The sequence below is a fragment of the Punica granatum genome, chromosome 5 (genome assembly GCF_007655135.1).
Source record: "Punica granatum isolate Tunisia-2019 chromosome 5, ASM765513v2, whole genome shotgun sequence".
Lineage (NCBI taxonomy): Eukaryota > Viridiplantae > Streptophyta > Magnoliopsida > Myrtales > Lythraceae > Punica > Punica granatum.
In genome coordinates this window covers 9,033,181-9,059,263 of record NC_045131.1, presented here as the reverse complement: position 1 = coordinate 9,059,263, position 26,083 = coordinate 9,033,181, and the positions used below count along the sequence as shown (strand labels likewise).

Below are 26,083 nucleotides of genomic sequence, written 5' to 3'. Positions count from 1 at the left end.
TAGAATGTACTATTCTGTGGTTCATGTTCTAGCGGAAATGATTTTTCCAGGGGGTTTATATGGGTCCTTCAGGCGTAGTAAACCTAAATCGATTTCTTACTGTTCGATCGAGGCTCGACACGTAGTAATGGTGGCGCAAATTTTCTTTTCTTGTGCATTCAGCACAAAACAAAGAGCTACACAAACTCTGTTGTCGAGCCACGATGAACCCTGACAACAACTAATGACAACCCCAACTGAATTTCGTACAAAGGAAGTGAATGTTCGCAAGACCTTGAGATGATTAAAGGACATGAAGTTCGTGTGACGCATATGTCAAATAGGACCGAACTGGAAAGAGCCGTCAATGGTTCCCTTTCGTGAACCTCATATTCTTTCTTTTACAACAATTATAACTTCATCTGACCATATCCTCCTTTGAATGATCCATAAAGAGGCCGAGATCTTCGGAAGCGGAATATATCACCGATCTGAACTGACGAAGGCCGAACAGGTTGATTCTTATCTTGATCGTGCTCAGAAGAGTGCAAGCTCCCATAAACTAGGACAGAGAGAGTTTTCTTCCTTGGTGCTCCGACCCTCACGTACTCGTTAAAGAAGTCCAACAACTCTTTCTGCGTTAACTGCCTTAATGCTGCAACCTGTCAAATGGAATTTGGGCAGTAGTAGTTAATAACCAAGAACCAGGTGAAGATTACTGGTTTTGTCCAAATAGAAAGAGGTCCATACCTCAGATTCCCTCCGATCAAATTTCAGGGTCCCATCGGAAATTTCTCTCCAGTAAAATTGCGACGCCTCCCTCAAATTCTTATGTTTCTCAAGTTTCATATCAATCAATGCATTGACATTGCTCTGCAAAAGGAACACTCGAGCATTAGCCAATGATGGGGAGGATTTCTATGCACAAAATCATGAACCCACCTTAAAATCTTCACTCGTCATCTCTGAAAGTTTAGTCTCGAACATTTTCAGGAATGCTTCAGCTCTCAAATCAATTTGTCCAGGACCCTGATAAGATCAGATCGAATCAATAAAGAAATGAGAGACTAAGAGTGAGAAAAGAATCAAAACGGAAGCATAGACAATGCACCTTGACTGTTGATTGAATGATGAACTGCAGTCCACGAATACCGGAATCGCTCCTAAAATGTGTAGATAAATTAAGAAGGAATTCACGCAATAAATTTGGCTATACAAATGGAGTGCGGCTTCCAGTTGGAATTAATACCTCTGCATAAGAACAGTAATGTAACCGAGCTGCTCAACAGATCTAAGCTGGTGAAAGGCAGGTTGCTTGGCAATAAGAGCAAACAACTGAAGCTTAACATTCATCAAGAAATCGTCTCGATGAACCTGATCATTGAAAGAACAAGTTAAAGCCTGTATAAAGATATCACTCATATGCATGACGTAGATCAGGAAACTCATGCGGAAAATAGGAAATGAAATTACAGAATCTACAAAAGAGAAGTTATAACATCTCCTCATTAATTTCCAGATGTGGCAAAATTCTTTGTCCAACTTGAATTTTCTGAAGATTAGAAGATAAAATTACCTGGATATAATGGAGCAGAGCAGAATTCTCATCACTCGGGTTTAAGCCTTGTGCTGGGTAGAAATAAGATGTACCCTTCTCGAGTTTAACGACCCTGTTGGTCAAGTGCTGGGAGGGGAATATGGGTCGGCATATTGGGTTTGCACCCTGAAAGAATACATTTTCCATATGCTGAACCATTGATTCTGCTTCAACACGGTCAATATTACCTGAAATAATGGGGTATAAAAGGCAATCAAATATGTTTAAATCCAGAAAGGTGGTAAAGTCCATCATAACCGGTAGCTCCTCCAAAATGAATACTCAAAAGATGCCAATATGAAAAAAAGACAGAAAAGACCTGCTATGTAGCATTCCAGAAAGGCTCTCGAGAGCATGATGGGGAAGAAGTTGGAAAGGTCTTCGGCCTTAACCTGAGGAAGAACTTCGAGCTGTTCCATCCACGGCCAAGTGCCATCCTGAAGAATTAGCGAGCAATAGTACATGGCCTGCTGATACGGCTGTTGAAACTTCAAATTCTGATGCTGCTTAGTCACCATTTCCTGATAACACAAATAATTTTAATGAAATGGTATCATATGAATAATTTCTCAGACAAATAAATGAACAGTCTTCCGCTACTTTTTGTAACTACCAATCGTCTGCACTATTAGCACATGAATAAATCTCATTTCATCAACCTGACAAGAAATAAGGAGATGCAAACGAAAGTAAAAAAGAAAAACTGAAATTATGATGACAAAGATACCTTGATTACAGAAAATCGATCCAGTCTCACTTTAAATGTTGCGATTTTTTCCAACACAGTTTCCAGTAAGATCCTCAACTTGTGATTATAACCCAACACTGTCACCTGAGGAAATATGAATCACATGTCATTATAGAGTATATATAAGAACAGCATGAAGCATCCTCTACTCACAAGGGCCATAACAACATGTTTAAAAGAATCCTTTAAATCAAGTACCTGAAATCCAGTGTCAGTATGGTTCACCCTGTAATATAAGCCAGCAACCTGCGCATAGTAAGCTGAGATAATAAAATTAGTCCTATACCATTATAGAAGTAACATGACAAACCAATTCTACGCAAACCAAGGGATGATTGGTGAGAAGTGTGAATTTTCAGGAGGTATCAAAAATGGATTTCCTAGACTGATTAACTTTTAAAAACCTAAAAACAAATTCCAAGAATAGAACTTTTCTGTTCGCTAGGATGCTGCTGTTCTCTTCGTTTGAAAATCTTACCATATTCATTCAAGTAATCCATCAACAGCCGTGTGAATATATCAGTCAAGACTTCGGCCTCAGGGGAGCTGCTAGTAAGGGGACAACTGAAATCTATTTTAACATATGCCTTGGGTGTCGAGAATGTTGTATCAGGTTTGAACCATAACTTTGAGTAGGATGACTGTCGTAGCAGAACTGGGTATATGACCTGCTTCAGGAAAATGTTAGTATTGCAAATGAAAAGATTAATCGAACTAAAATAGAAAATTAAGGAATCCACTTGCCTTCTCTTCTGCATTTTTTAGTGAGAAATCAGTAGGGACAAATATATTAGGTATAGGCAGGTGCAAGTTCTCATTTGAGGTTGATTGCATCCACACCTGCAATCAATCAAGAAACCACAAAGGCCCATATATTATCCATTTTGATCACTTCATCAGTAGTAAGGGCGAAAACTACCTAATTACATGAGATCAGCTTTTGATATTTATGCACATCATAATCAGGAATAGGCATTTAAAACTGTACCTGAATTGTTGACTCAGTGATTTTCTCGACAGAATATGCGGTTCCGTACCATGGTTCGACCATATCTGTTGATCCTTCAAAATTCTTAGATTCCCAACAGATCCTATCAGATAAAAGAGTTTTACATCAAAAAGGAGACAGAAACATAATCATGCTCCAAGGGACAATGAAACTACTCAAAAAGGTTGGACAATAATATTAGAGATGCATATTCTGGCATATCATTAACAAACAAGAAATGATGGCTCAGAAAATTCTTTAACAAACCATCAGGTAATCTCATGCTCAATACAAGCTTAGTAGATTGGCAAAAATAGAAAATAGAGCAGCTGACTCTGTTCATTCGCTCAGTCAGAATACTTCTACGGTTCTACCTTTATTGCCCAGAAACTGCTGTGCCATTTTTTCTCTTTCAAGAAGTAAATGGACTCACCTGACATTTTGAGGAGAAAGGGCATCAAGTACCATCTGGATAGTGCTGGGGTTGAACCTGCAAGGCAAGGATGATCCAACTATCCAATCTTCGGGAGGGTATACCTAAAAGTCAATTAATATGACCAATTTCTTGCTGTTAAAATGAGTAATTTACAAATAGGATAGGGTTGTTATTACAAGGTAGATTAATCGCATGTTGAAGGTACCTGCATGTTTGAAGATATATTGACCACATAGTTGATTGGAGCAATTTTGTCCTGATAATGAAACTTTGTCTCACAGACAGCTGAATGCTTCATGAACATAGAAACACTCAGAATCTTACAAAACCAAAAAAAAAAGTGAAACGCATGCTATTCTAATTTTGACATAAGCAAAAAGGATTATGACATTAAACAAGTGAAAACCCAGATACCGAATAACTATATGCTAAGGGCACATGCTATTATAATTTTGACTAGGAGGCAAATCACCGTGATTAAGCGCAAAAAAAAGAAAAAGAAAAAGGGAGTCCTCAAAATTGCATCAGAGAAGATAGAATGTGAGTAAATGTCTTCCCCACATATGCATACCTCATCAAATATCCACTTGCAAACACCAGACTCTTGCAAGAGGGAAATATACTTGAATAGCAGTCCAATGATATCTTTCATATGCTCTGCAGATAAGATATTTGTAAACAATGAAAGATAGTAAGAAAAAACAAGGGGACATAAAGAGAGAATAACAAAAACTGCAACCTATAAATCCCAAGAAAATGAATTGCATCATTCTGCACCTAATCTTTATAGACAACAGGTGCCATAGCTTTTAAGCAGCAGTTCTCTACGAGACACTACATGCTTTTTCTCTCTCTCTCTCTTTTTTTTTTGTGATATAAGATCTCCAATTCGATATGCCTATATGAATGGATAAGACTTAAACTATTTAAGGTATTTAAGGATTTGAATCCTATTTAGATTTAGTAATAACTGGTTAACTCATAAAAACCAATTTTTGGTCGGGAAAGGACAAAAGAGCCAAGACAAGGCATCACACAAGGAGAAATGAGAATGCTAAAATAGATTTCATCTGATAGGCATTATAAGACTAGATTCGCCTGATATGCCATGCTGTATTCACCGTGATAAGAAGAAATCTGATAAGCATTGGTACAAGAAAATTGTTATCTCATCGAGCATCAATTTTTAGATTTTTTCACAAGATTATGGGACACATAATTAGAGGGCCAACCATAACAGGAACCCAACCCCCCCACCCACACAAAAGAAAAAAAGGAAAAAAGGAGAGATTCTACAAAAAAGTAACATAAATGAGGTGGGAAGAGAATGAAGAATATGCAGAAACTAACCATGACCAGCATCAGTAAGATCGATTACCACTTTAAAAAAAGCAAACTCCAAACTCCAGTCCCCTTCACCAGCAGACAAACTCATAGCCCACCCTGCATTATTTTCCAATATCACCAGTTTTTTTGGCTAATCCAATATCACCAGTTGAATCATGAAATACTCAACATAATTTAAAAGCCTCCGAATCTGGATATGAGGGAGAGGGGGGAGAAAGAGAATGGAAGATTGTAAAGCATGCCAAGGATTAGGATGACAGACCCAATGTTTTCAGGACGTAGAACAATGATCCTTCTCCTTCATGACCAATAAGATGATCAAGATACCTGCTCGGCCCCTCCTTATAGTGACGGATTTCTGGAGTTATAGGCCACCTCACACGCAACTTGTGACCTTGTTTTATTGGGACAGTTTTTACTAGAATCTAAACAGGTGGAAATCATACAAGGGTGAAAATGAATGTCTGAACTTTTATTGTTAAATTGGGACCAGAAACAGATGAATGTTGCACTCGACAAAAAAATGGGGAAAATAAAAAAAACATAAGGACAAGCAAACCTGTAGATGCTCTGATGTGCAAGGCTGCCCAGTAATATGTAAACAATCCTTGTCTGTGTTTCGAATGTCACAGAATATTTCCTCTACCATAGATTCGATTTTATCAAGGTTTTCTGTGAACATCAAAGAATTTAGATCTTATACATTCACCCACATCTGAGTCGAAACAACTCAATGCTGCCTATCATGTGCAGTTGGGTTAGAAATAAATATCTATTCGCAATAAACAAACCTTTTGAATATACAACCAAATGCATGAGGTTGGCTGAATAGTGCTCTTCATAAAATTTAATGAGCTCATCTCTCGTATCCAGACCTCGCGCTTGGGGCCGAACTCCCAGGGTGTCCCTGTTTCCTGTACTCGTGACACATATATAGTGTGTTAGAGAACAATCTTGATGGGGGGGGGGGGGGGGGGGGGGGGGGGGGGGGGGGGGGGGGGGGGGTGAACTCTAATTATTTATGATAGAGTTGACTTCAACGCTACTTGGAACCCAACTTAAAAATAATTACTGACCTGTACCGAACTTATGATAGGGATGACTTTTCTCACTTAAATGCTTCTGCAGCTGCATAGATTGAGAAGTACCGTGAGAAGAAGCATTGCTAAATCTTCATATTAGCTGGATGATTTAAAATGCTGAAAGGGCTTAGTTTACGAAACCTCAAACTTCGTAACTGCAGACCTTGATGATTTTTAGTTATTAACAAAATTAGCTTCTCTCACGATAAGTTACTCATATTTCAAAGTAATCGATGATTAATATGACAAGGAATTCTCGTAATTGTCACATTCGAAGTAAAAAATTAAAAACTTGACAATGCACCAGATCCACTGATCAGTGTCTTGGTCTCACCTGGTTCATTCTCCAAAAATCAGATAATAAGTTTTTCCGATTCTCTGCATGAAAGAACATCCGAGGATGAGCCTCCATTTCACTTTGTGTATAGGAGGAAGACAAAAACAAAGAGTGGAAGTACAATGATAAGAGCTGTAAATTACAAATATCCTGACCAGAATCGACGGCCTTAATCTCCCTCATTGTGGCATCAGCAGACATCAATGGTTTGATGAAGAACTGAGCAAATCTGACTCACAAGGGGGCAGAACTAAGAATACAGCTTAGGTCCAGCAAAGCTACTAGTGAAATAAAGAAAAGCAGAAAAAGAAGATAAAAGTAAAACCAACTAACCGGTCCAATGCTTCTTCAAAACTATCAACATTCACGTCAAAGTAATAATTCGTGTGCTCAGATGCTGTAAAAGCATTCGCACTGCCTCCATGCTACATCACAATAAAAGAAATTGCAGCAGGAAACATCGTGATATTATACAAACAGCAGTATGCAAGGAAGTAAACCAAGCAGTGCGGTGAAAGGATGCAGTTAAGAAAATTCAAACAAGGAAATTTGGGCTAAATTTCCCAGCAAAGCAACTTCATGCCTATAAAATGAAGTATGGGAGAGGACATAAGGGATCGTATCCATATGGCAGTACAATAAACTAAAGAACCTATCCAGAGAAAGTCATCGGAAGTCGCGAAATATGAAAATCTCGGAAAACACTGGGACGTTACCTCTGTGATGAATTTTAAATAACTATACTCCAACGGGTATTTCTCACTGGCATAGAACAGCATGTGCTCTACAACAACATACAAAATATCAGATTTAGTTCTGCAGAGCGAAGGCAAAAACGGAAATTCAACTCTTCAAGGGACGAGGACATAGCTGCGTCTCTGGAAACATGTTACAGCTGTTGAGCTATTTTTCCAACTAGAAACAGAATTTCCACAGCCACAACTTACTCGTCAGAGATGCAGAGAGTTTCCATTTCATGAGAAGCAATTCAAAAACTTCCTCATACTATAACCTTTTACGATATCACAAAAATCAAGCCAAAGGATGCAAAAAAAGCCAACTCTCTCTATAAAAGCCTATCACAGTTTCGTTTCACTGATTCCATAATCTGACCTCAATCAGCTCCCATTCTCTACAGTTCAATAATGAAAGCTCAACAGAGTAAAATTATTACAAGCAAGCTGAATTATTGAAACGAATCTGATACCGAGAAAATGAGCAAGGCCCTCGATGCCTGGAGGGTCAGAGAAGTAGCCAACTCTGACGTTCATCGAAGCAGCACACTGGAACCAACAAACAGACAGAGAGTGCATGAGAAACTGACAGCAGATAAAAGAAAATTTTCACTTCTTTACTTTTCGGCTTCTGTCTATTTGCTTGGTCTTCCACACTATCTCCAAAAAAATCAAACAGCTAGCAAAATGGTAAGCAGTAAACCGGTGAATAGTTAGAATAGAACCTTAAAAGTTCAAAGTTAGCAGTTTAATCCATACATAGAGAAGACAAGGACAGTGATGAATCAATTGAACAAACAAAGATAGAGCTCAGGATCGGAGCACGGATGGCTCGCCTTATCTGTATCGGGATCACTAATGAGAAGAACCTCAAGGGAGTTCTTGAGGACAATCCTCCGGTACTCTCTCTTGTCATTTCTCGCCTTCACGATCTCGTCCGCCACTGCCACCGACATTGCTGCCACTACAAGCTCCGAACCATGAATTCCATGAAGCTCCTCCTCAAGTAGGGAGTGGCTCTACAGTCAGGAAGAAAAATACAACCTTTTGGAGCCATTAAAAAAAACAAAGACCAAGACTCAGCCTGTCAACTGGTTGGTAGTTTCTCCTATAAATAAATAATAAAGATAAGAAAAGTAATTCCGACATTCACTGAAGATTCTGGGAAAAGACAATCTGTATCCAAAGACACTTTATTGGTCTGGGTGAAAAGGCTCATCAAATGATAAGTTGAATTGAGTCTGGCCAAAAATGATGTCGGATTGAGCAGTCAACGCTCCCTCACCCAGGCCCCCATTCACCCAAAAGGAAAAAGGAAAAAAAAGAAAGGGTTTATGTTCTTGAAAATAAAAAACACAAGGGGCAGTTTTTATTTTATAAAAATCGTTTTCTTAAATGAATTATAAATCTCTGTCTCTATCTCTCTCTCTTGTTTAATTGGATTGATGAAAAGTACGTGCCTGATGTTCATATTGGCATTGGCTTATCTGGAGAAGTATATAAGGTTTGATGTAGTGTTCATACCAGGGGAAACTTAAGATAACATTGGTTACAAATGGTAGTTCTGATGTTCAGCTGCTCATCGGTCCACCTGGTTCATTTCCGGCTTATCGTACAACCTCATCACAGACTCTCCACGAATGTCATTCCGAAATTCGGGTGATTCCCTCCTTGAATGTACTACTTTTCGGTGGTTCTTGTTCTAGCAGAATTATTTTTCCAGGGGGGTTTATTTTGGGTCCTTCAGGCGCAGTAAACCTAAATCAATTTCTTACTGTGCGATCAAGGCTCGACACATAGTGATGGTGGCGCAAATTTTCTTTTCTTGTGCATTCAGCACAAAGCCAAAGAGCTACACAAGCTCTGTTGTCGGGCCACGATGAACCCTGACAACAACTAATGACAACCCCAACTGAATTTCGTACAAAGGAAGTGAATGTCCGCAATACATTGAGATGATTAAAGGACATGAGGTTCGTGTGACGCATACGTCAAAGAGGACCGAACTGGAAAGAACCGTCAATGGTTCCCTTTCGTGAACCTCATATACTTTCTTTTACAAGAATTACAACTTCATCTGACCATATCCTCCTTTGAATGATCCATAAAGAGGCCGAGATCTTCGGAAGCTGAATATATCACCGATCTCAACTGACGAAGGCCGAACAGGTTGATTCTTATCTTGATCGTGCTCGGAAGAGTGCAAGCTCCCATAAACTTGGACAGATAGAGTTTTCTTCCTCGGTGCTCCGACCCTCACGTATTCGTTAAAGAAGTCCAACAACTCTTTCTGCGTTAACTGCCTTAATGCTGCAACCTGTCAAATGGAATTTGGGCAACGGTAGTAGTTAATAACCAAGAACCAGGTGAAGATTACTGGTTTTGTCCAAATAGAAAGAGGTCCATACCTCAGATTCCCTCCGATCAAATTTCAGGGTCCCATCGGAAATTTCTCTCCAGTGAAATTGCGACTCCTCCCTCAAATTCTTGTGTTTCTCAAGTTTCATATCAATCAATGCATTGACATTGCTCTGCAAAAGGAACACTCGAGCATTAGCCAATGATGGGGAGGATTTCTATGCACAAAATCATGGACCCACCTTAAAATCTTCACTTGTCATCTCTGAAAGTTTAGTCTCGAACATTTTCAGGAATGCTTCAGCTCTCAAATCAATTTGCCCAGGACCCTGATAAGATCAGATCGAATCAATAAAGAAATGAGTGACTAAGAGTGAGAAAAGAATCAAAACGGAAGCATAGACAATGCACCTTGACTGTTGATTGAATGATGAACTGCAGTCCACGAATACCGGAATCGCTCCTAAAATGTGTAGATAAATTAAGAAGGAATTCACGAAATAAATTTGGATATACAATTGGAGTGCGGCTTCCAGTTGGAATTAATACCTCTGCATAAGAATAGTAATGTAACCGAGCTGCTCAACAGATCTAAGCTGGTGAAAGGCAGGTTGCTTGGCAATAAGAGCAAACAACTGAAGCTTAACATTCATCAAGAAATCGTCTCGATGAACCTGATCATTGAAAGAACAAGTTAAAACCTGTATAAAGATATCACTCATATGCATGACGTAGATCAGGAAACTTGTGCGGAAAATAGGAAATGAAATTACAGAATCTAACAAAAGAGAAATTATAACAGCTCCTCATTAATTTCCAGATGTGGCAAAATTCTTTGTCCAACTAGAATTTTCTGAAGATTAGCAGATAAAATTACCTGGATATAATGGACCAGTGCAGAATTCTCATCACTCGGGTTTAAGCCTTGTGCTGGGTAGAAATAAGATGTACCCTTCTCGAGTTTAACGACCCTGTTGGTCAAGTGCTGGGAGGGGAATATGGGCCGGGATATTGGGTTTGCACCCTGAAAGAATACATTTTCCATATGCTGAACCATCGATTCTGCTTCAACACGGTCAATATTACCTGAAATAATGGGGTATAAAAGGCAATCAAATATGTTTAAATCCAGAAAGGTGGTAAAGTCCATCATAACCGGTAGCTCCTCCAAAATGAATACTCAAAAGATGCCAATATGGAAAAAAAGACAGAAAAGACCTGCTATGTAGCATTCCAGAAAGGCTCTCGAGAGCATGATGGGGAAGAAGTTGGAAAGGTCTTCGGCCTTAACCTGAGGAAGAACTTCGAGCTGTTCCAACCACGGCCAAGTGCCATCCTGAAGAATTAGCGAGCAATAGTACATGGCCTGCTGATACGGCTGTTGAAACTTCAAATTCTGATACTCCTTAGTCACCATTTCCTGATAACACAAATAATTTTAATGAAATGGTATCATATGAATAATTTCTCAGACAAATAAATTAACAGTCTTCTGCTACTTTTTGTAACTACCAATCCTCTACTCTACTAGTACATGAATAAATGTCATTCCATCAACCTAAAAAGAAATAAGGAGATGCAAACGAAAGTAAAAAGAAAAACTGAAATTATGAAGACAAAATTACCTTGATTACAGAAAATCGATCCAGTCTCACTTTAAATGTTGCGATTTTTTCCAACACAGTTTCCAGTAAGATCCTCAACTTGTGATTATAACCCAACACTGTCACCTGAGGAAATATGAATCACATGTCATTGCAGAGTATATTTATGAACAGCATGAAGCATCCTCTACTCACAAGGGCCATAACAACATGTTTCATGAACGAAGACTGCACTGTTTCACTAAGTATAAGCCCCAAGTAGGTTTGAGGCACCCTTTCAATATGATATTAAAAGAATCCTCTTAATCAAGTACCTGAAATCCAGTGTCAGTATGGTTCACGCCGTAATATAAGCCAGCAACCTGCGCATAGTAAGCTGAGATAATATAATCAGTCCTATACCATTATAGAAGTAAAATGACAAACCAATTCTACGCAAACCAAGGGACGATTGGTGAGAAGTGCGAATTTTCAGGAGGTATCAAAAAAGGATTTCCTTTTAAAAACCTAAAATCAAATTCCAAGAATAGAACTTTTCTGTTCGCTAGGATGCTGCTGTTCTTCTCTTCGTTTGAAAATCTTACCATATTCATTCAAGTAATCCATCAACAGCCGCGTGAATATATCAGTCAAGACTTCGGCCTCAGGGGAGCTGCTAGTAAGGGGACAACTGAAATCTATTTTAACATATGCCTTGGGTGTCGAGAATGTTGTATCAGGTTTGAACCATATCTTTGAGTAGATTGACTGTCGTAGCAGAACTGGGTATATGACCTGCTTTAGGAAAATGTTAGTATTGCATATGAAAAGATTAATTGAACTAAAATAGAAAATTAAGGAATCAACTTGCCTTCTCTTCTGCATTTTTTAGCGAGAAATCAGTAGGGACAAATATATTAGGTATAGGCAGATGCAAGTTCTCATTTGAGGTTGATTGCATCCACTCCTGCAATCAATTAAGAAACCACAAAGGCCCATACATTATCCATTTTGATCACTTCATCAGTAGTAAGGGCGAAAACTACCTAATTACATGAGATCAGCTTTTGATATTTATGCACATTATAATCATGAATAGGGATTTAAAACTGTACCTGAATTGTTGACTTGGTGATTTTCTCGACAGAATATGCGGTTCCGTACCATGGTTCGACCATATCTGTTGATCCTTCAAAATTCTTAGATTCGCAGAAGATCCTGTCAGATAAAAGAGTTTTACATCAAAAAGGAGACAGAAACATAATCATGCTCCAAGGGACAATGAAACTACTCAAAAAGGGTGGAGAAAAATATTACAGATGCATACTCTGGCATATCATTAACAAACAAAAAAAGATGGCTGAGAAAATTCTTTAACAACCATCAGGAACTCTCATGCTCAATACAATTTTTTTTTTTTATCGAAACGGGCTTAGTAGATTGGCAAAATTAGAAAATAGAGCAGCTGACTCTGTTCATTCACTCAGTCAGAATACTTCTACCTTCATTGCCCAGAAACTGCTATGCCATTTTTTCTCTTTCAGGAAGTAAGTGGACTCACCTGACATTTTGAGGAGAAAGGGCATCAAGTACCATCTGGATAGTGTCGGAGTTGAACCTGCAAGGCAAGGATGATCCAACTATCCAATCTTTGGGAGGGTATACCTGAAAGTCAATTAATATGACCAATTTCTTGCCGTTAAAATGAGTAATTTACAAATAGGATTGGGTTGTTATTACAAGGTTGATTAATCGCATGTTGAAGGTACCTGCATGTTTGAAGAAATATTGACCACAAAGTCGAATGGAGCAATTTTGTCCTGATAATGAAACTTTGTCTCACAGACAGCTGAAAGCTTCATGAACATAGAAACACTCAGAATCTTTCAAGACCAAAAACATAAGCAAGAAGGATTATGACATTAAACATGTGAAAACCTAGATACCAAATAACTATATGCTAAGGGAACATGCTATTCTAATTTTGACTATGATGTAAATCACCGTGATTAAGCACAAAAAAAAAATGTCCTCAAAATTGCATCAGAGAAGATAGAATGTGAGTAAATGTCTTCCCCACATATGCATACCTCATCAAATATCCACTTGCAAACACCAGACTCTTGCAAGAGGGAAATATACTTGAATAGCAGTCCAATGATATCTTTCATATGCTCTGCAGATAAGATATTTGTAAACAATGAAAGATAGTAAGAAAAAACAAGAGGACATAAAGAGAGAATAACAAAACCTGCAACCTATAAATCCCAAGACAATGAATTGCATCATCCTGTACCTAATCTTTATAGACAACAGGTGCCATAGCTTTTAAGCAGCAGCTTTCTACGAGACACTACATTTTTTTTTTTTGCGATATAAGATCTCCAATTCGATATGCCTATTTAAATTTAGTAATAACTGGTTAACTCATAAAAACCAATTTTTTGTAGGGAAAGGACAAAAAGAGCCAAAACAAGGCATCACACAAGGGGAAATGAGAATGCTAAAATAGATTTAATCTGATAGGCATCATAAGACTAGATTCGCCTGATATGCCATGCTGTATTCACCGTGATAAGAAGAAATCTGTAAAGCATTGGTACAAGAAAATTGTTATCTCATCAAGCATCAATTTTTAGATTTTTTCACAAGATTATGGGACACATAATTAGAGGGCCAACCACAACAGGAACCCAACCCCCCACCCACACACACAAAAAAAAAAAGGAAAAAAAGAGAGATTCTACAAAAAAGTAACATAAATGAGGTGGGAAGAGAATGAAGAATATGCAGAAACTAACCATGACCAGCATCAGTAAGATCGATTACCACTTTAAAAAAAGCAAACTCCAAACTCCAGTCAACTTCACCAGCAGACAAACTCGTAGCCCACCCTGCATTATTTTCCAATATCACCATTTTTTTTTTATTTTGGCTAATACAATATCACCAGTTGAATCATGAAATACTGAACATAATTTAAAAGCCTCCTAATCTGGATAATTTTTGGAGGGGGGAGAGGGATTGGAAGATTGTAAAGCATGCCAAGGATTAGGATGACCGACCCAATGTTTTCAAGACGTAGAACAATGATCCTTCTCCTTCATGACCAATAAGATGACCAAGATACCTGCTCGGCCCCTCCTTATAGTGACGGATTTCTGGAGTTATAGGCCATGTCACACGCAGCTTGTGACCTTGTTTTATTGGGACAGTTTTTACGAGAATCTAAACAGGTGGAAATCATACAAGGGTGAAAATGAATGTCTGAACTTTTATTATTAAATTAGGACCTGAAACAGATGAATGTTGCACTTGACAAAAAAATGGGGAAAAGAAAAAAACATAAGGACAAGCAAACCTGTAGATGCTCTGATGTGCAAGGCTGCCCAGTAATATGTAAGCAATCCTTGTCTGTGTTTCGAATGTCGCAGAATTTTTCCTCTACCATAGATTCGATTTTATCAAGGTTTTCTGTGAAAATCAAAGAATTTAGATCTTATACATTCACCCACATCGGAGTCAAAACAACTCAATGCTGCCTATCATGTGCAGTTCTGTTAGAAATAAATATCTATTCACGATAAACAAACCTTTTGAATATACAACCAAATGCATGAGGTTGGCCGAATAGTGCTCTTTATAAAATTTAATGAGCTCATCTCTCGTATCCAGACCTCGTGCTCCGGGTCGAACTCCCAGGGTGTCCCAGTTTCCTATACTCATGACACATATATGGTGTGTTAAAGAACAATCTTGATGGGGTAAACTCTAATTATTTAAGATAGAGTTGACTTCAGTGCTACTTGGAACCCAACTTAAAAATAATTACTGACCTGTACCGAACTTATGATAGGGATGACTTTTCTCACTTAAATGCTTCTGCAGCTGCATAGTTTGAAAAGTACCGTGAGAAGAAGCATTGCTAAATCTTCATATTAGTTGGATGACTTAAAATGCTGAAAAGGCTTAGTTTATGAAACCTCAAACTTCATACTGTAGACTTTGTCGATTTTTAGTTATTAACAAAATTAGCTTCTCTCACGATTACTCATATTTCAAAGTAATGGATGATTAATATGACAAGGAATTCTTGTTATTGTCACATTCGAAGTAAAAAATTTAAAACTTGACAATGCAACAGATCCACTGATCGGTGTTTTGGTCTCACCTGGTTCATTCTCCAAGCATCAGATAATAAGTTTTTCTGATTCTCTGCATGAAAGAACATCCGAGGATGAGCCTCCATTTCACTTTGTCTATAGGAGAAAGACAAAACCAAAGAGTGGAAGTACAACGATAAGAGCTGCAAATTACAAGTATCCTGACCAGAATCGACGGCCTTAATCTCCCTCATTGTGGCATCAGCAGACATCAATGGTTTGATGAAGAACTGAGCAAATCTGATTCACAAGGGGGCAGAAATAAGAATACAGCTTAGGTCCAGCAAAGCTACTAGTGAAATAAAGAAAAGAAGAAAAAGAAGAAAAAGAAGACAAAAGTTAAACCAACTAACCGGTCCAATGCTTCTTCAAAACTATCAACATTCACATCAAAGTAATAATTCGTGTGCTCAGATGCTGTAAAAGCATTTGTACTGCCTCCATGCTACATCACAATAAAAGAAATTGCAGCAGGAAACATCATGATATTATACAAACAGCAGTACGCAAGGAAGTAAAACAAGTAGTGTGGTGAGAGGATGCAGTTAAGAATATTCAAACAAGGAAATCTGGGCTAAATTTCCTACCAAAGCAACTTCATGTCTATAGAATGAAGTATGGGAGAGGACATAAGGGATTGTGTCCATATGGCAGTACAAGAAACTGAAGAACTTATCCAGAGAAAGTCATCGGAAGTCGCGAAATATGAAAGTTTCGGAAAACACTGGGACAATACCTCTGTGATGAATTTTGAATAACTATCCTCCAAAGGGTATTTCTCACTGGCATAGAACAGCATGTGCTCTACAACAACATACAAAATATCAGATTTAGTTCTGCAAAGCAAGGACAAAAACAGAAATTCAACTCTTAAGGGATGAGGACACGGCTGCCTCTTTGGAAACATGTTACAGCTGTTGAGCTATTTTTCCAACTAGAAACAGAACTTCCACAGCCACAACTTACTCGTCAGAGATACACAGAGTTTCCATTTCATGAGAAGCAATTCAAAAACTTCCCCATACTATAACTTTATACGATATCACAAAAATCAAGCCAAAGGATGCAAAAAAAAGCCAACTCTCTCTATAAAAGCCTGTCATAGTTTCGTTTCCACTGATTCCATAATCTGACCTCAATCGGCTCCCATTCTCTACAGTTCAATAATGAAAGCATCAACCCCAATAAAGCCAGTATCCCGGCGAAATCATGAATCCAATATCTAATTTGTATTTTGTCCATTGCCCTGAATTTCACAAATTCAGCACCGGTCTCAACATTTACTTACCGAGGAAATGGGCGAGGCCCTCGAGCCCCTCGGGGTCCGAGAAGGACCCGACGCTAACAGCCATTGACGCAGCACACTGTGGAAGCAGAAAATCAAGAATCACAAAGCTGAGTTACATCGAAAAAGTGGGAATTGAAAAGGGAAACAGATTGATGGGAACAATTCTATCAAGAGGGGACCTTGTCAGTGTCAGGATCGCTGATGAGGAGGACCTCGAGGGAGTTCTTGAGCACGACCCTCCGGTACTGCCTCTTGTCCGTGCGGGCCGTCACTATCTCCACCTCTTCCTCGCCCACCGCCATTTGCTCCTCCGATTCAGCAGGAATCGTGAGACCGAGATTCAGAGAGAACAAGAATCTTTGGTGGGTCGGGCGAATTCAGTCGTCGCCTTTCTCGATGTGTGCAAGCGTGGGGTCGTGTCGGGTTCAAGAATTGTCTGATACAAAAATCGGAAGGGGGAGAGTTTTGAGAAACTGCAGAAGCAGCAATGGCGTCTATCTGTGGGTTGACTCTGACCTCTGCTTGCTCTCACAGAGTCAGGGGCTGCAATCAAAGCCGTGTGTTTTGGGCCCAAAATTGTCGGATTGTGCATATACGTAAGAAGGATAGCTCGTCGGGTCGGGCATGGCGCATGACTGTTGCCAGAAAATAATCATGCCTTATTTCCTCTCTTATCATTATTGGATAATTCTCGTCAGCCAAACTTCCGGGGCCCATGATCACCTCGCGCGAATATTCGGTACCGGAATCCCTCCCGTGCCCAGTTCTGACTCTACAGCTGTCCAAGGAGTCCTAGGGATGCTTGCGAGAAGCTCAGGCGCGGGCTAAATAGCATTGAACACGGAGCTCTTGCGCGCTGAGCAGAGGTGGGGTGAAGATTCATTGGATCCGGGTCTAGGTTGTGACGCTTCAGCAGCTCTGCCACGATGCCTAGGGCGTGCTGGACGAGTTTGAGGTCGAAGCTCTCCGGAAGCAGGCGGGGGACCACGGAAGTTTCAGACTGAAGGTACTGCCTAAAGTTTATTCGGAATGTACTTAGACATATGAATGAAGATAGAGGCTAACCACGGAAATTCGGCATGCCGTTCCAAATGAAAAACAAATCAATGTCCATTTTCGGTTACAGTTCATTTTCAATTCATATATCATTTTTTATGTCGGTAATTTGATTGAGGTAGAGATTTTGATGAGCCCAAGTGAAAACACGGACCCTGAAGTTATCTCAGTAGTGAGGATCGGGGGCATCGAAGACAACTCTTACTACAGTTGTATTCCTCGACGAAAAATTTGGACCAGTACTTCGAGCTCCAGGTGTGAGTTTAAACGCAAGTAGATTTCCAGAATCAAAAACATCCTAACGGACGTTGTTGAATCTTTGATGCCCTCCAAACACCTAATGTGACCATCGGAAGATGGTGGAACTGCAGATCCACCTTTGAAGCATGTTGAGGAAAAAAGGAAAGAGAGTCTGTTTTGCACAAGCCAAAAGGCCGAGTTGGAAGCCGAGGCATCTGAAATTTCTTCACCAGTGCAGTCACTCCAATCGATTATCGGGAGGCTTCCTAGTTCAGACTGCGAGCTCTATAGAACCTGCAGAGCTTGGGGTTTTGCCCCTGGACATTGCTTCTCCCGTGTTCGAGGCCTCGGAAATGATCCGTCTTGAAATTTCTTTGTCATTTCATAAAATGATCCGTCTTAGTTCTTGAAACCTGCTCCATTTATTTTCCTATTCAGTCAGCCATCGACTTACTATACAGTTAAAAGGGTAAGCACTGCACCGAAGACAGATCAATGTTGCTGTTGTTCAAACTGTGACCTATCGGAAAACAACAACATTGATGAAAAAGTTTACGTCATTGTAATCTTTTGTTAATCCAAAAACACCCGACTGGAATACGAAATGAGCAAATCTAAATAATCATTTATTCAAAGAAAATGCACGGAACTGGCAGAAAGGTTCTCATGTTTTACCGTCATATCATTCATTTTCCCCAACAACTTAACAAACTGCAGCTCCTGAAGTATATTATTTTCTTCTACCTATTGCTGCAACTTATTTTAAAAATTATTATTTTAGGTTCTCTTAGCCAAACTCCCTACTTTACCCGTTTCCAGAGAATACTGTGAAAGCAAGTAAAGAACATTGTATTATCGCAAGAGGGGGGGAAAAAAAGATTCATCAAAAAAGGGAAAGAATATTGTAATGAACATAGACTAAGATATTCGTTTGGTAATGGAGTTTAACTCCATTAAAATTTCACTTCGCGCCACTTTGCTCTATTTTTTTTTTCAAATTCAACAATATAATTATTACTATTTTGTCTTTTTCTTATATTTAATGATAAAATTTCACATATATATTTTTCTAATCATTATTAAAATCAAATTTTTAATAATAAATTTCCCCACTCTACTCCATCATTCCTCAATTCAACAACATAATCATTACTTTTTTTTATCTTTTTCTTATATTTAATAATAAATTCTTACGCATACTTTTATCTAACCATAATTATAATCTCACTTAAATATATACATTAATATTTGGAATGGAGTTTGGTTCCTTACTTTTTAGGTAAATTGGTTTGGATTTATCTTCATCACACTGAAAGCTAGCTCCTCACTAATCCCCATAGCCATGGCCGAATTCGTCTCAAGAGCAATCCGAAGTGTTCTAGCGATGCTTCTCTTCACAGCCTATGCTAAAATTGTACTAGCTTTGTGCATAAGAAATAATCTTGAGAAGATCAAATGGAAACTTGAGGCTATTGTCCTAATTAGGTACATAATTATGAATTGTATAATTATTAATTACTAGTCGTGGAGCCCATTTGTCTCACAAGATAGTACACCGAGCTGAAAAGAAGTTATAATTAAAAATTAAAAAGAAAAATTCATTTTAGAATCAAAAGTGAAACAAACATAATAAAACAAACAAGTAACATTCACATTTAGTGGTAGACGAACTTACTTTCTAAGAGCTTGCATATAGGGGTATCCATTCCAAAAATGAAACACATCACCAATCTTGAGAAATAATGTGAGAAAAAAAGAAAAAAATTAGATAAAAATAAAAAAAATGAAAAATTACGATGAAAATGAGAGAAAAGATAAGAACATAAATTTAATTAACTCACTTGTATATAGGATAGACATACGTCTCGAGAGTTTGTGTGTAGTTGTAAACGTATTGTTTGACAGCTGAATAGGAACATACGTGTATGTATGATAATTCTTTATTTATAATTATTATATACAATCTAGATAAAATATAATTTGATTTGTTTTCGTTTTTTGATGAACAAATTTGTTTTGTTATTTGAAAAGAACATATAACTCATATATCTATAAAATATTATCTAATCTATTTTTTAAAAATAGATATTTAGAAAAATATATAATTTATATATACTTTTTTTGTATAAACTAAAGGTTGTCCACATAACCATATAGTAATATATTTATATTATGTATACATCTATATACTAATATATACTTATTTTCGTGTTAATATTGATGTGATGAAATATTAGTTTTTATTTTAAAAATTCAAGATTATTAAATAACATATATACATATAATAAAATCTTCTCATTTATTTCAAATACATTATTTTATATAAATGATAAAAATTGAATAAATCAAGAAATCAAAATTTATGATAAGATATCTTTAAAAAATATTTTTTATTAAAAATAATTTCGGAAATACAAATAAATAAATAAAAATCTAGAAAATTTCATTTTAAAAAATATATGATAATATAAACTTATTTTGATGTTAATATTGAAGTGATGAAATGTTAATTTTATATTAAAGTTTAAGATTATTAAATAATATCTATAAAAATATTATAAAATCCTATCATTTATTTCAAACATATTATGTTATTATATATATTATAAAAATTAACCAAATCAAGAAATAAGATTTTATGATGAGATATCTTTAAAAAATATTTTTTATAAAAAATAATTTTAAAAATATAAATATAAATACCTAAATATTCCATTTAGAAGATTCATATTGCCTTCAATTGGACATCACCGTAGTATCCAAAATGATTTATGATATTTTCGGTCTTTTCTAAAAAATTGGATTTTATGATGAGATATATTTAAAAAATATTTTTTACAAAAATTAGTTCCGAAAATAAAATTATAAAAACCTAGAAAATTCGATTTAGTATATTCATATTGCCTTCAATTAGAGATCTCCATAGTATCCAAAAGATTTTATAATATTTTCGGTCTTTTTTAAATGGAATATTATAACGAAAATGATTTAATAAGATTTTGTTGCTAATTTCACAATGAAAGATAATTTAAAATTTTAAAAACTCAAAAAATCGAGAAAATTCTATTCAGAAAACGGAGCATTTTGAGGTCATCTGGCCGGACCCACATTGTATCTTGCTTATATATAGATTATGTACCTAATCAGGAGCAGGCCTATAGTCCAACGGAGGGAAGAGGCCAAGAAGAAGATCGTAGCTCTTTTGATGAGCTCCACCAAAAATACTAAAATCTCCGTTATCCCGATACTGGGAATTGGAGGTATTGGGAAGATAATTCTCGGCAAAATGGTATTCATAGTGTGTGGATCAAAATGGGCATAGATTTACATCCTGAAAGAACCGTTAGAGAAATTATTATTTATTCGTCTTCGACAATGCATGGGACATGAGCAGAAAGAAATGGGATTGAGCTGAGGGAGTTGTTGGGAAGGTCTCTCTGAGGGAAGTAAAGATCATAGTCACTTCGAGGTATAGATGGATCGCCTCCATCATGGGGTTCCGTGCCTGCGGACAACCTAGATCAGCTCCCGGAGGAGGAGTCAATGTCTTGGTATCTAATGTATGCGTTCGAGCCAGAAGATGAGAAACACTACCCTGTCCTGTTGAGATCGGGAAAGAAATTGTGAAGAAGTGCAGTGAGAATCCTTCGGCAATTAAGACCTTACGAACCTTATTGTACTCGAAGAATTATGAGCGGGATTGGGCTATTGTTGGGGACAGCGGATATATGGAAAATGGAGAGACCGACTTTTTGGCCATCTCTAAGAATAAGCTATGATCTCATGCCGTCCTACCTGAACAAACAGATTGATGTATGAGGTTATGCGAAGAAAAAACACCGATCTGTCCAAAAAATTCAAGAATATCTGCCGAACTGCAGCTCCTGATCAATATTATTTTCTTTTTCTTTTTCCCTTTAGACAACTTTTTATTTTTCTTAACAATAGAAGAATTTAGTCATGCTATGCACACGTTATTCCTACGCAAAAGATTTTATTATGTCCTCCGTACTTTACTCGCTTCCTGGGACTATTATGGAAGCAAGAAAGGAATATAATAAAGACAGGCCAATGAAGAATAATAATGCTGCAGTTCCTTACTTCTCAGGTAGATCAGTTTGGCTATATCTTCGCCAAATTGAAAGTTAGCTCTTATTCAAACTTCCATGGCTAGCCATCACCAAAAACCAGCCTAGACATCTCCTAACTCGATCCTGCCATGGGGGAGCTTGTCACAGGGGCAGTCCAAGGCGTCCTAGGGATGCTTGCATCTGCGGCATATGAGGAAATTATGCTGACCTGGGACGTCAAGGACGATCTCGAGAAGCTCAAGCAAAAGCTGGAGATCAATAGAGCAAAGATCTTGGATGCAGAGCAGAAGCAGAGAAAGGAACTCGAGATTCGTACCTGGCTCAAGAAGCTCCGGCAGTTCTGCCATGACGCCGAGGACGTGCTGGATGAGTTTGAAGCTGAAGCTCTTAAGAGGCAGGCCACGCTGGAACATAGAAGCTTCAGAATAAAGGTACTAAACATTACTCTTAACTGCAGATTAAACGGACAGTGACACCACCATGGCCACTAGCTCTCGAGAGGGCAAGTGGCCGAGAGAGATATCCATATCCAGGAGTTGATCTGGTATGTGGTGTGGCTGCTCAATTGCCAACTGGCTCGGCTGTTAACGGGCCAAGAAATGAGATAAAACGAGCGAGCTTAGATAGAATTACACAAGTAACATAACAAACCTGATAGACGATCATAATCATGCTTCTGAACATCAAAGCAACTTAGTTGATAGGATCGTTCTGTTATTTTATGATAGGTACGATACTACGTATCATGTCTCGCCAAATTGAAATTCCGTTACAAGATGGGGCATAAGATAAAAGACCTCACTAAGACACTCGATGATCTGTTGGAGGAAAAGAACCTGTTCCCTCTCTCGAGCACGCCTGAGGACAGAAGTATAGTCAACCGAAGGGAGACCCATTCCTTTGTATCGGTCTCAGGCGTCTTTGGGAGGAAGGATGATAAGAAGAGAATCATAGAGCTTTTGATGAGCCCAAGTGAAAACACCAAAATCTCAGTTGTCCCAATAGTAGGGATCGGAGGTGTCGGGAAGACAACTCTCGCTAAAATGGTGTTCATTGATGAAAGGGTGGACCAGCTCTTCGAGATCAAGGTGTGGGTCTCAATGCAAGTAGAGTTTGATCTCCGGGTAATCCTTACGGACATTGTCCAATCTTTGAGCCCTCCTGATACCAGATGTGACCACTGGAAGATGGAGCAGCTGCAAAGCCACCTCCGGGGCATGTTGGAGAACAAAAGGTGTCTATTCATCTTGGATGATGTGTGGAATGTGAGCCGACAGGAATGGACCGAGCTAAGGGACTTGTTAGAAGGAGTCTCCAAGGGAAGTAAAATCATAGTCACTTCACGCAATAAATCAGTTGCCGCTGTTATGAGGACAGTGCCTGAGTACGACTTAAAGCCACTCTCAGATGAGGATTCGATATCTTTGTTCATGAAGTGCGCTTTTGAGCAGGGAGAAGAGAAAAGCCATCCTGCCCTCGTAGAGATCGGGAAAGAGATAGTGAAGAAGTGTGCCGGCAATCCTTTGGCAGTAAAAACCTTGGGAAGCTTACTATACTCCAAGAATGACGAGCGGAATTGGGTTCATGTTCGGGACAGCGAGATATGGAAGATGGAAACTGACATCTTGCCATCTCTAAGGATAAGCTATGATCTCATGCCTCTCCACCTGAAGCAATGCTTTGCCTACTGTTCGATCTTCCCAAAGAACTATGAGTTCAATAATCTGGAGCTGATTCAGCTATGGATTGCAAATGGTCTTATTCAACCATCCAGTGGGAGCAATCAAGAACTCGAAGAGATTGGGCAGCAATATTGGGAAGAGCTGTGGTCAAGATCTTTCTTCGAAGATGTTGTGGAAGATTATCTCTTCCTGACTTTCAGGATGCATGACTTGATACACCAGCTGTGCCTCTCGGTGGCAGAGAACGAATCCTCCGTGGTCAATGTAGGCACCGGAGATGTGTATGAGAGGATTCGACACCTCTCACTCGCCGATCCTAATCTGCTATCTGATGAGCTTCCCAAGAACCTGAGCAAGTTGAGAGGGTTACACACAGTCATGTTCCCAGTCAAGAAGGAAGGCCCGACAGGTGAAACCTTCCTCAGTAATTGCATATCGACGTTCAAGCATTTAAGGGTTCTCCACCTACATGATTCGACCTTTGAAGGACTCCCAAGTTCAGTTGGAAAGCTGAGGCATTTGAGGTTTCTCCACCTGTGCGGAAACCCGAAAATCAAGAGGCTTCCTAATTCGGTATGTGAGCTTCAGAACCTGCAGAGTTTAGGACTTGCAAAGTGCGAGGCGCTTGAAGAGTTGCCTGTGGATATGAAAAGAATGATCAATCTTCGGTTCCTGGACATAACCACAAAACAGGTTGTCTTGCCTGAGAATGGGATAGGAAGCTTGACTTCTCTCCGAGCTCTATTCATTGGAGACTGTGATAACCTCGAGGCCCTATGCGAAGACATTTGCTCCCTCACATCCCTCAAGAAGTTCTTTGTTGGAAGCTGCCCGAGGTTGAAGGACTTACCCAGGGGAATCAGAGATATAGAGAAGTTGGAAAACCTGTGGATCGGCAACTGTGAGAATCTAAAGCTGTCCGACGAAGAAGGAAACCAGACTTCGAACATCAGGTTGAAGCTCCGGTCATTAGTACTCTTTCGATTACCCAAATTGGTGAGTTTGCCCAAATGGCTTGAAGGTTCTGCAACCACACTACGGAGGTTAGTTATTGAAGACTGCCCGAACTTCAGGTACTTTCCCGAGTGGCTGCAGAGATGTTCATCATTGCAGAAGTTGAAGATAGCAGGCTGCCCTCAAGTATCTCGTCCACAAGAGGGGTTCCCATTGCTCGCTTCCTTGAAACTACTGACGATCGAGGAATCCGGCGAACTAAGCAGTGCATGCAGGAGAGGTGGAGAGGATTGGCCGAGAATTACACACGTTCCCGAGATCCACATTGATGGAGAAAGGACTAAATGAACTCCTTAACCGGGGTAATAATCTTTCGTACTCTCTTCCTTAATTTTCAAATCCTAAGCGATAATTCAAACTTTAACCTTGCCTTCCAGCAATTACATCTTATGGTTCGACCTCGTTCTGATATGTTACAGCTTTCAACATGGGTTTCCACTTGGAAGAGCTTCAAGAAGAGCAATGCGTATCTCTGCCTATGCTCGAGGCCTCGGGCGGCAGTTCATATTTGACTGTATAAATGTCCCAATTGATTCCAACTATTGCAAGTGTGCTGCGAAAAGAATGGTTTGTGCGATTGAGAATAAAGGATTGATGCAAGTGTGTGTATTCTTTGTACTTCATGTGTGTTAGTGTGAAATAAAAGCTTAAAGCTTCTGAAACTCCAATCATTAACCTATGATTTCCTTTCCAGCTGTGCTCTCCATGGATGTAAAAACAACACTTTTTTTTTCTTTTAATCAATGCATGGTCCTCATTTTATTAATAACTCAGTACAAATACATTAGGCAACCTGAAGCTCGCAAAACGAGCTCAAGGGGCTGAAGCAATAAAAGAATGTTCATTTAACAAGTGAAAAAAACACCTCTTAATGAGGTATACCCCAGTTCACTATCAGCTGCCTATGCTCCACCTTTGCCATCTTCTTCTTCAAGTTTCTGGTCCCCCAAAATTCTCCCTTTGACAGCAGACTCTGTGCGGGCCATAACTGTTTCAGCGGAGGGCTTGGTAGATGAATGGACCCTATCATTTCCAGCATTCCATGTCGACGTAATTTTCGAAGTATCACCTGGATAGATCTTCCTTTCAATCTTCTGATGGCCCATTCAAGCTCATAGTGCAAGTGTCTTCCTTCTCCCGCCATATCAAGAAGCTGCAAAACTTTCTCCCAAGCCTGCTTGGAGAAGGGGCAGTCAAAGAAAAGATGATCACAACTCTCCTCTGCACCCCCACCCAGTACACAATAAGGGTCAAGCCCAGTTTGCCAATTTACTTCCCTGTCAAGAGCGGAGAACCTATTTCCAATAGCGAAGCATGCAATAAACTTGGATGAAACCGGACCAGATTAGCCCAGCTAACT

The 26,083-nt window shown here is 38.8% G+C and overlaps 3 protein-coding genes and 1 long non-coding RNA gene across 4 annotated transcripts; 2 read left to right on the top strand and 2 right to left on the bottom strand.

Moving 5' to 3' along the window:
• Positions 1-128: 128 nt before the first annotated feature.
• LOC116206729 (insulin-degrading enzyme-like 1, peroxisomal) lies at positions 129-8,546 on the bottom strand. Its single transcript, XM_031539522.1, has 27 exons — positions 8,396-8,546; positions 8,085-8,267; positions 7,722-7,797; positions 7,231-7,298; positions 6,848-6,939; positions 6,670-6,743; positions 6,512-6,555; positions 6,172-6,223; positions 5,887-6,009; positions 5,655-5,767; positions 5,358-5,520; positions 5,099-5,191; positions 4,320-4,405; positions 3,954-4,040; positions 3,746-3,849; positions 3,313-3,415; positions 3,069-3,164; positions 2,803-2,992; positions 2,523-2,584; positions 2,304-2,408; positions 1,896-2,097; positions 1,556-1,764; positions 1,229-1,353; positions 1,091-1,142; positions 922-1,008; positions 730-852; positions 129-641 (listed from the first exon to the last, which is right to left on the bottom strand). The coding sequence occupies exons 1-27, from the start codon at positions 8,465-8,467 to the stop codon at positions 390-392; spliced, it is 3,036 nt and encodes a 1,011-aa protein (XP_031395382.1). The 5' UTR covers positions 8,468-8,546; the 3' UTR covers positions 129-389.
• A 505-nt stretch (positions 8,547-9,051) lies between these two features.
• Positions 9,052-17,272, bottom strand: LOC116206730 (insulin-degrading enzyme-like 1, peroxisomal). Its single transcript, XM_031539523.1, has 26 exons — positions 16,820-17,272; positions 16,641-16,716; positions 16,089-16,156; positions 15,706-15,797; positions 15,519-15,592; positions 15,361-15,404; positions 15,026-15,077; positions 14,783-14,905; positions 14,551-14,663; positions 14,255-14,417; positions 13,991-14,083; positions 13,280-13,365; positions 12,959-13,045; positions 12,751-12,854; positions 12,305-12,407; positions 12,061-12,156; positions 11,795-11,984; positions 11,525-11,586; positions 11,232-11,336; positions 10,825-11,026; positions 10,484-10,692; positions 10,156-10,280; positions 10,018-10,069; positions 9,849-9,935; positions 9,657-9,779; positions 9,052-9,565 (listed from the first exon to the last, which is right to left on the bottom strand). The coding sequence occupies exons 1-26, from the start codon at positions 16,940-16,942 to the stop codon at positions 9,314-9,316; spliced, it is 2,904 nt and encodes a 967-aa protein (XP_031395383.1). The 5' UTR covers positions 16,943-17,272; the 3' UTR covers positions 9,052-9,313.
• A 239-nt stretch (positions 17,273-17,511) lies between these two features.
• Positions 17,512-18,449, top strand: LOC116206731. The gene is made up of 2 exons (XR_004156781.1): positions 17,512-17,646; positions 17,819-18,449. It is a non-coding gene; the product is annotated as an uncharacterized LOC116206731 (long non-coding RNA).
• A 3,522-nt stretch (positions 18,450-21,971) lies between these two features.
• LOC116208311 (disease resistance protein RGA2-like) lies at positions 21,972-25,385 on the top strand. The gene is made up of 3 exons (XM_031541687.1): positions 21,972-22,458; positions 22,756-25,025; positions 25,143-25,385. The coding sequence occupies exons 1-2, from the start codon at positions 22,156-22,158 to the stop codon at positions 25,009-25,011; spliced, it is 2,559 nt and encodes an 852-aa protein (XP_031397547.1). The 5' UTR covers positions 21,972-22,155; the 3' UTR covers positions 25,012-25,025; positions 25,143-25,385.
• Positions 25,386-26,083: the final 698 nt, after the last annotated feature.

What these genes read in the sequence shown, in the direction of transcription:
- LOC116206729 (XM_031539522.1), bottom strand. Translation starts at nt 8,467, where the DNA reads ATGAGCCTTTTCACCCAGACCAATAAAGTGTCTTTGGATACAGATTGT. An exon ending in TCTTACTGATGCTGGTCATG is followed by an intron (nt 4,406 to 5,098) that starts GTTAGTTTCTGC and finishes TCTTATCTGCAG; the next exon opens with AGCATATGAAAGATATCATT. An exon ending in GCAAGTGGATATTTGATGAG is followed by an intron (nt 4,041 to 4,319) that starts GTATGCATATGT and finishes ATGTTCATGAAG; the next exon opens with CATTCAGCTGTCTGTGAGAC.
- LOC116206730 (XM_031539523.1), bottom strand. Translation starts at nt 16,942, where the DNA reads ATGGCGGTGGGCGAGGAAGAGGTGGAGATAGTGACGGCCCGCACGGAC. An exon ending in TTTGAAGAAGCATTGGACCG is followed by an intron (nt 15,593 to 15,705) that starts GTTAGTTGGTTT and finishes CTTGTGAATCAG; the next exon opens with ATTTGCTCAGTTCTTCATCA. An exon ending in CTACGTCTTGAAAACATTGG is followed by an intron (nt 14,084 to 14,254) that starts GTCGGTCATCCT and finishes AAAATAATGCAG; the next exon opens with GGTGGGCTACGAGTTTGTCT.
- LOC116208311 (XM_031541687.1), top strand. Translation starts at nt 22,156, where the DNA reads ATGGGGGAGCTTGTCACAGGGGCAGTCCAAGGCGTCCTAGGGATGCTT. An exon ending in ATAGAAGCTTCAGAATAAAG is followed by an intron (nt 22,459 to 22,755) that starts GTACTAAACATT and finishes ATTTTATGATAG; the next exon opens with GTACGATACTACGTATCATG.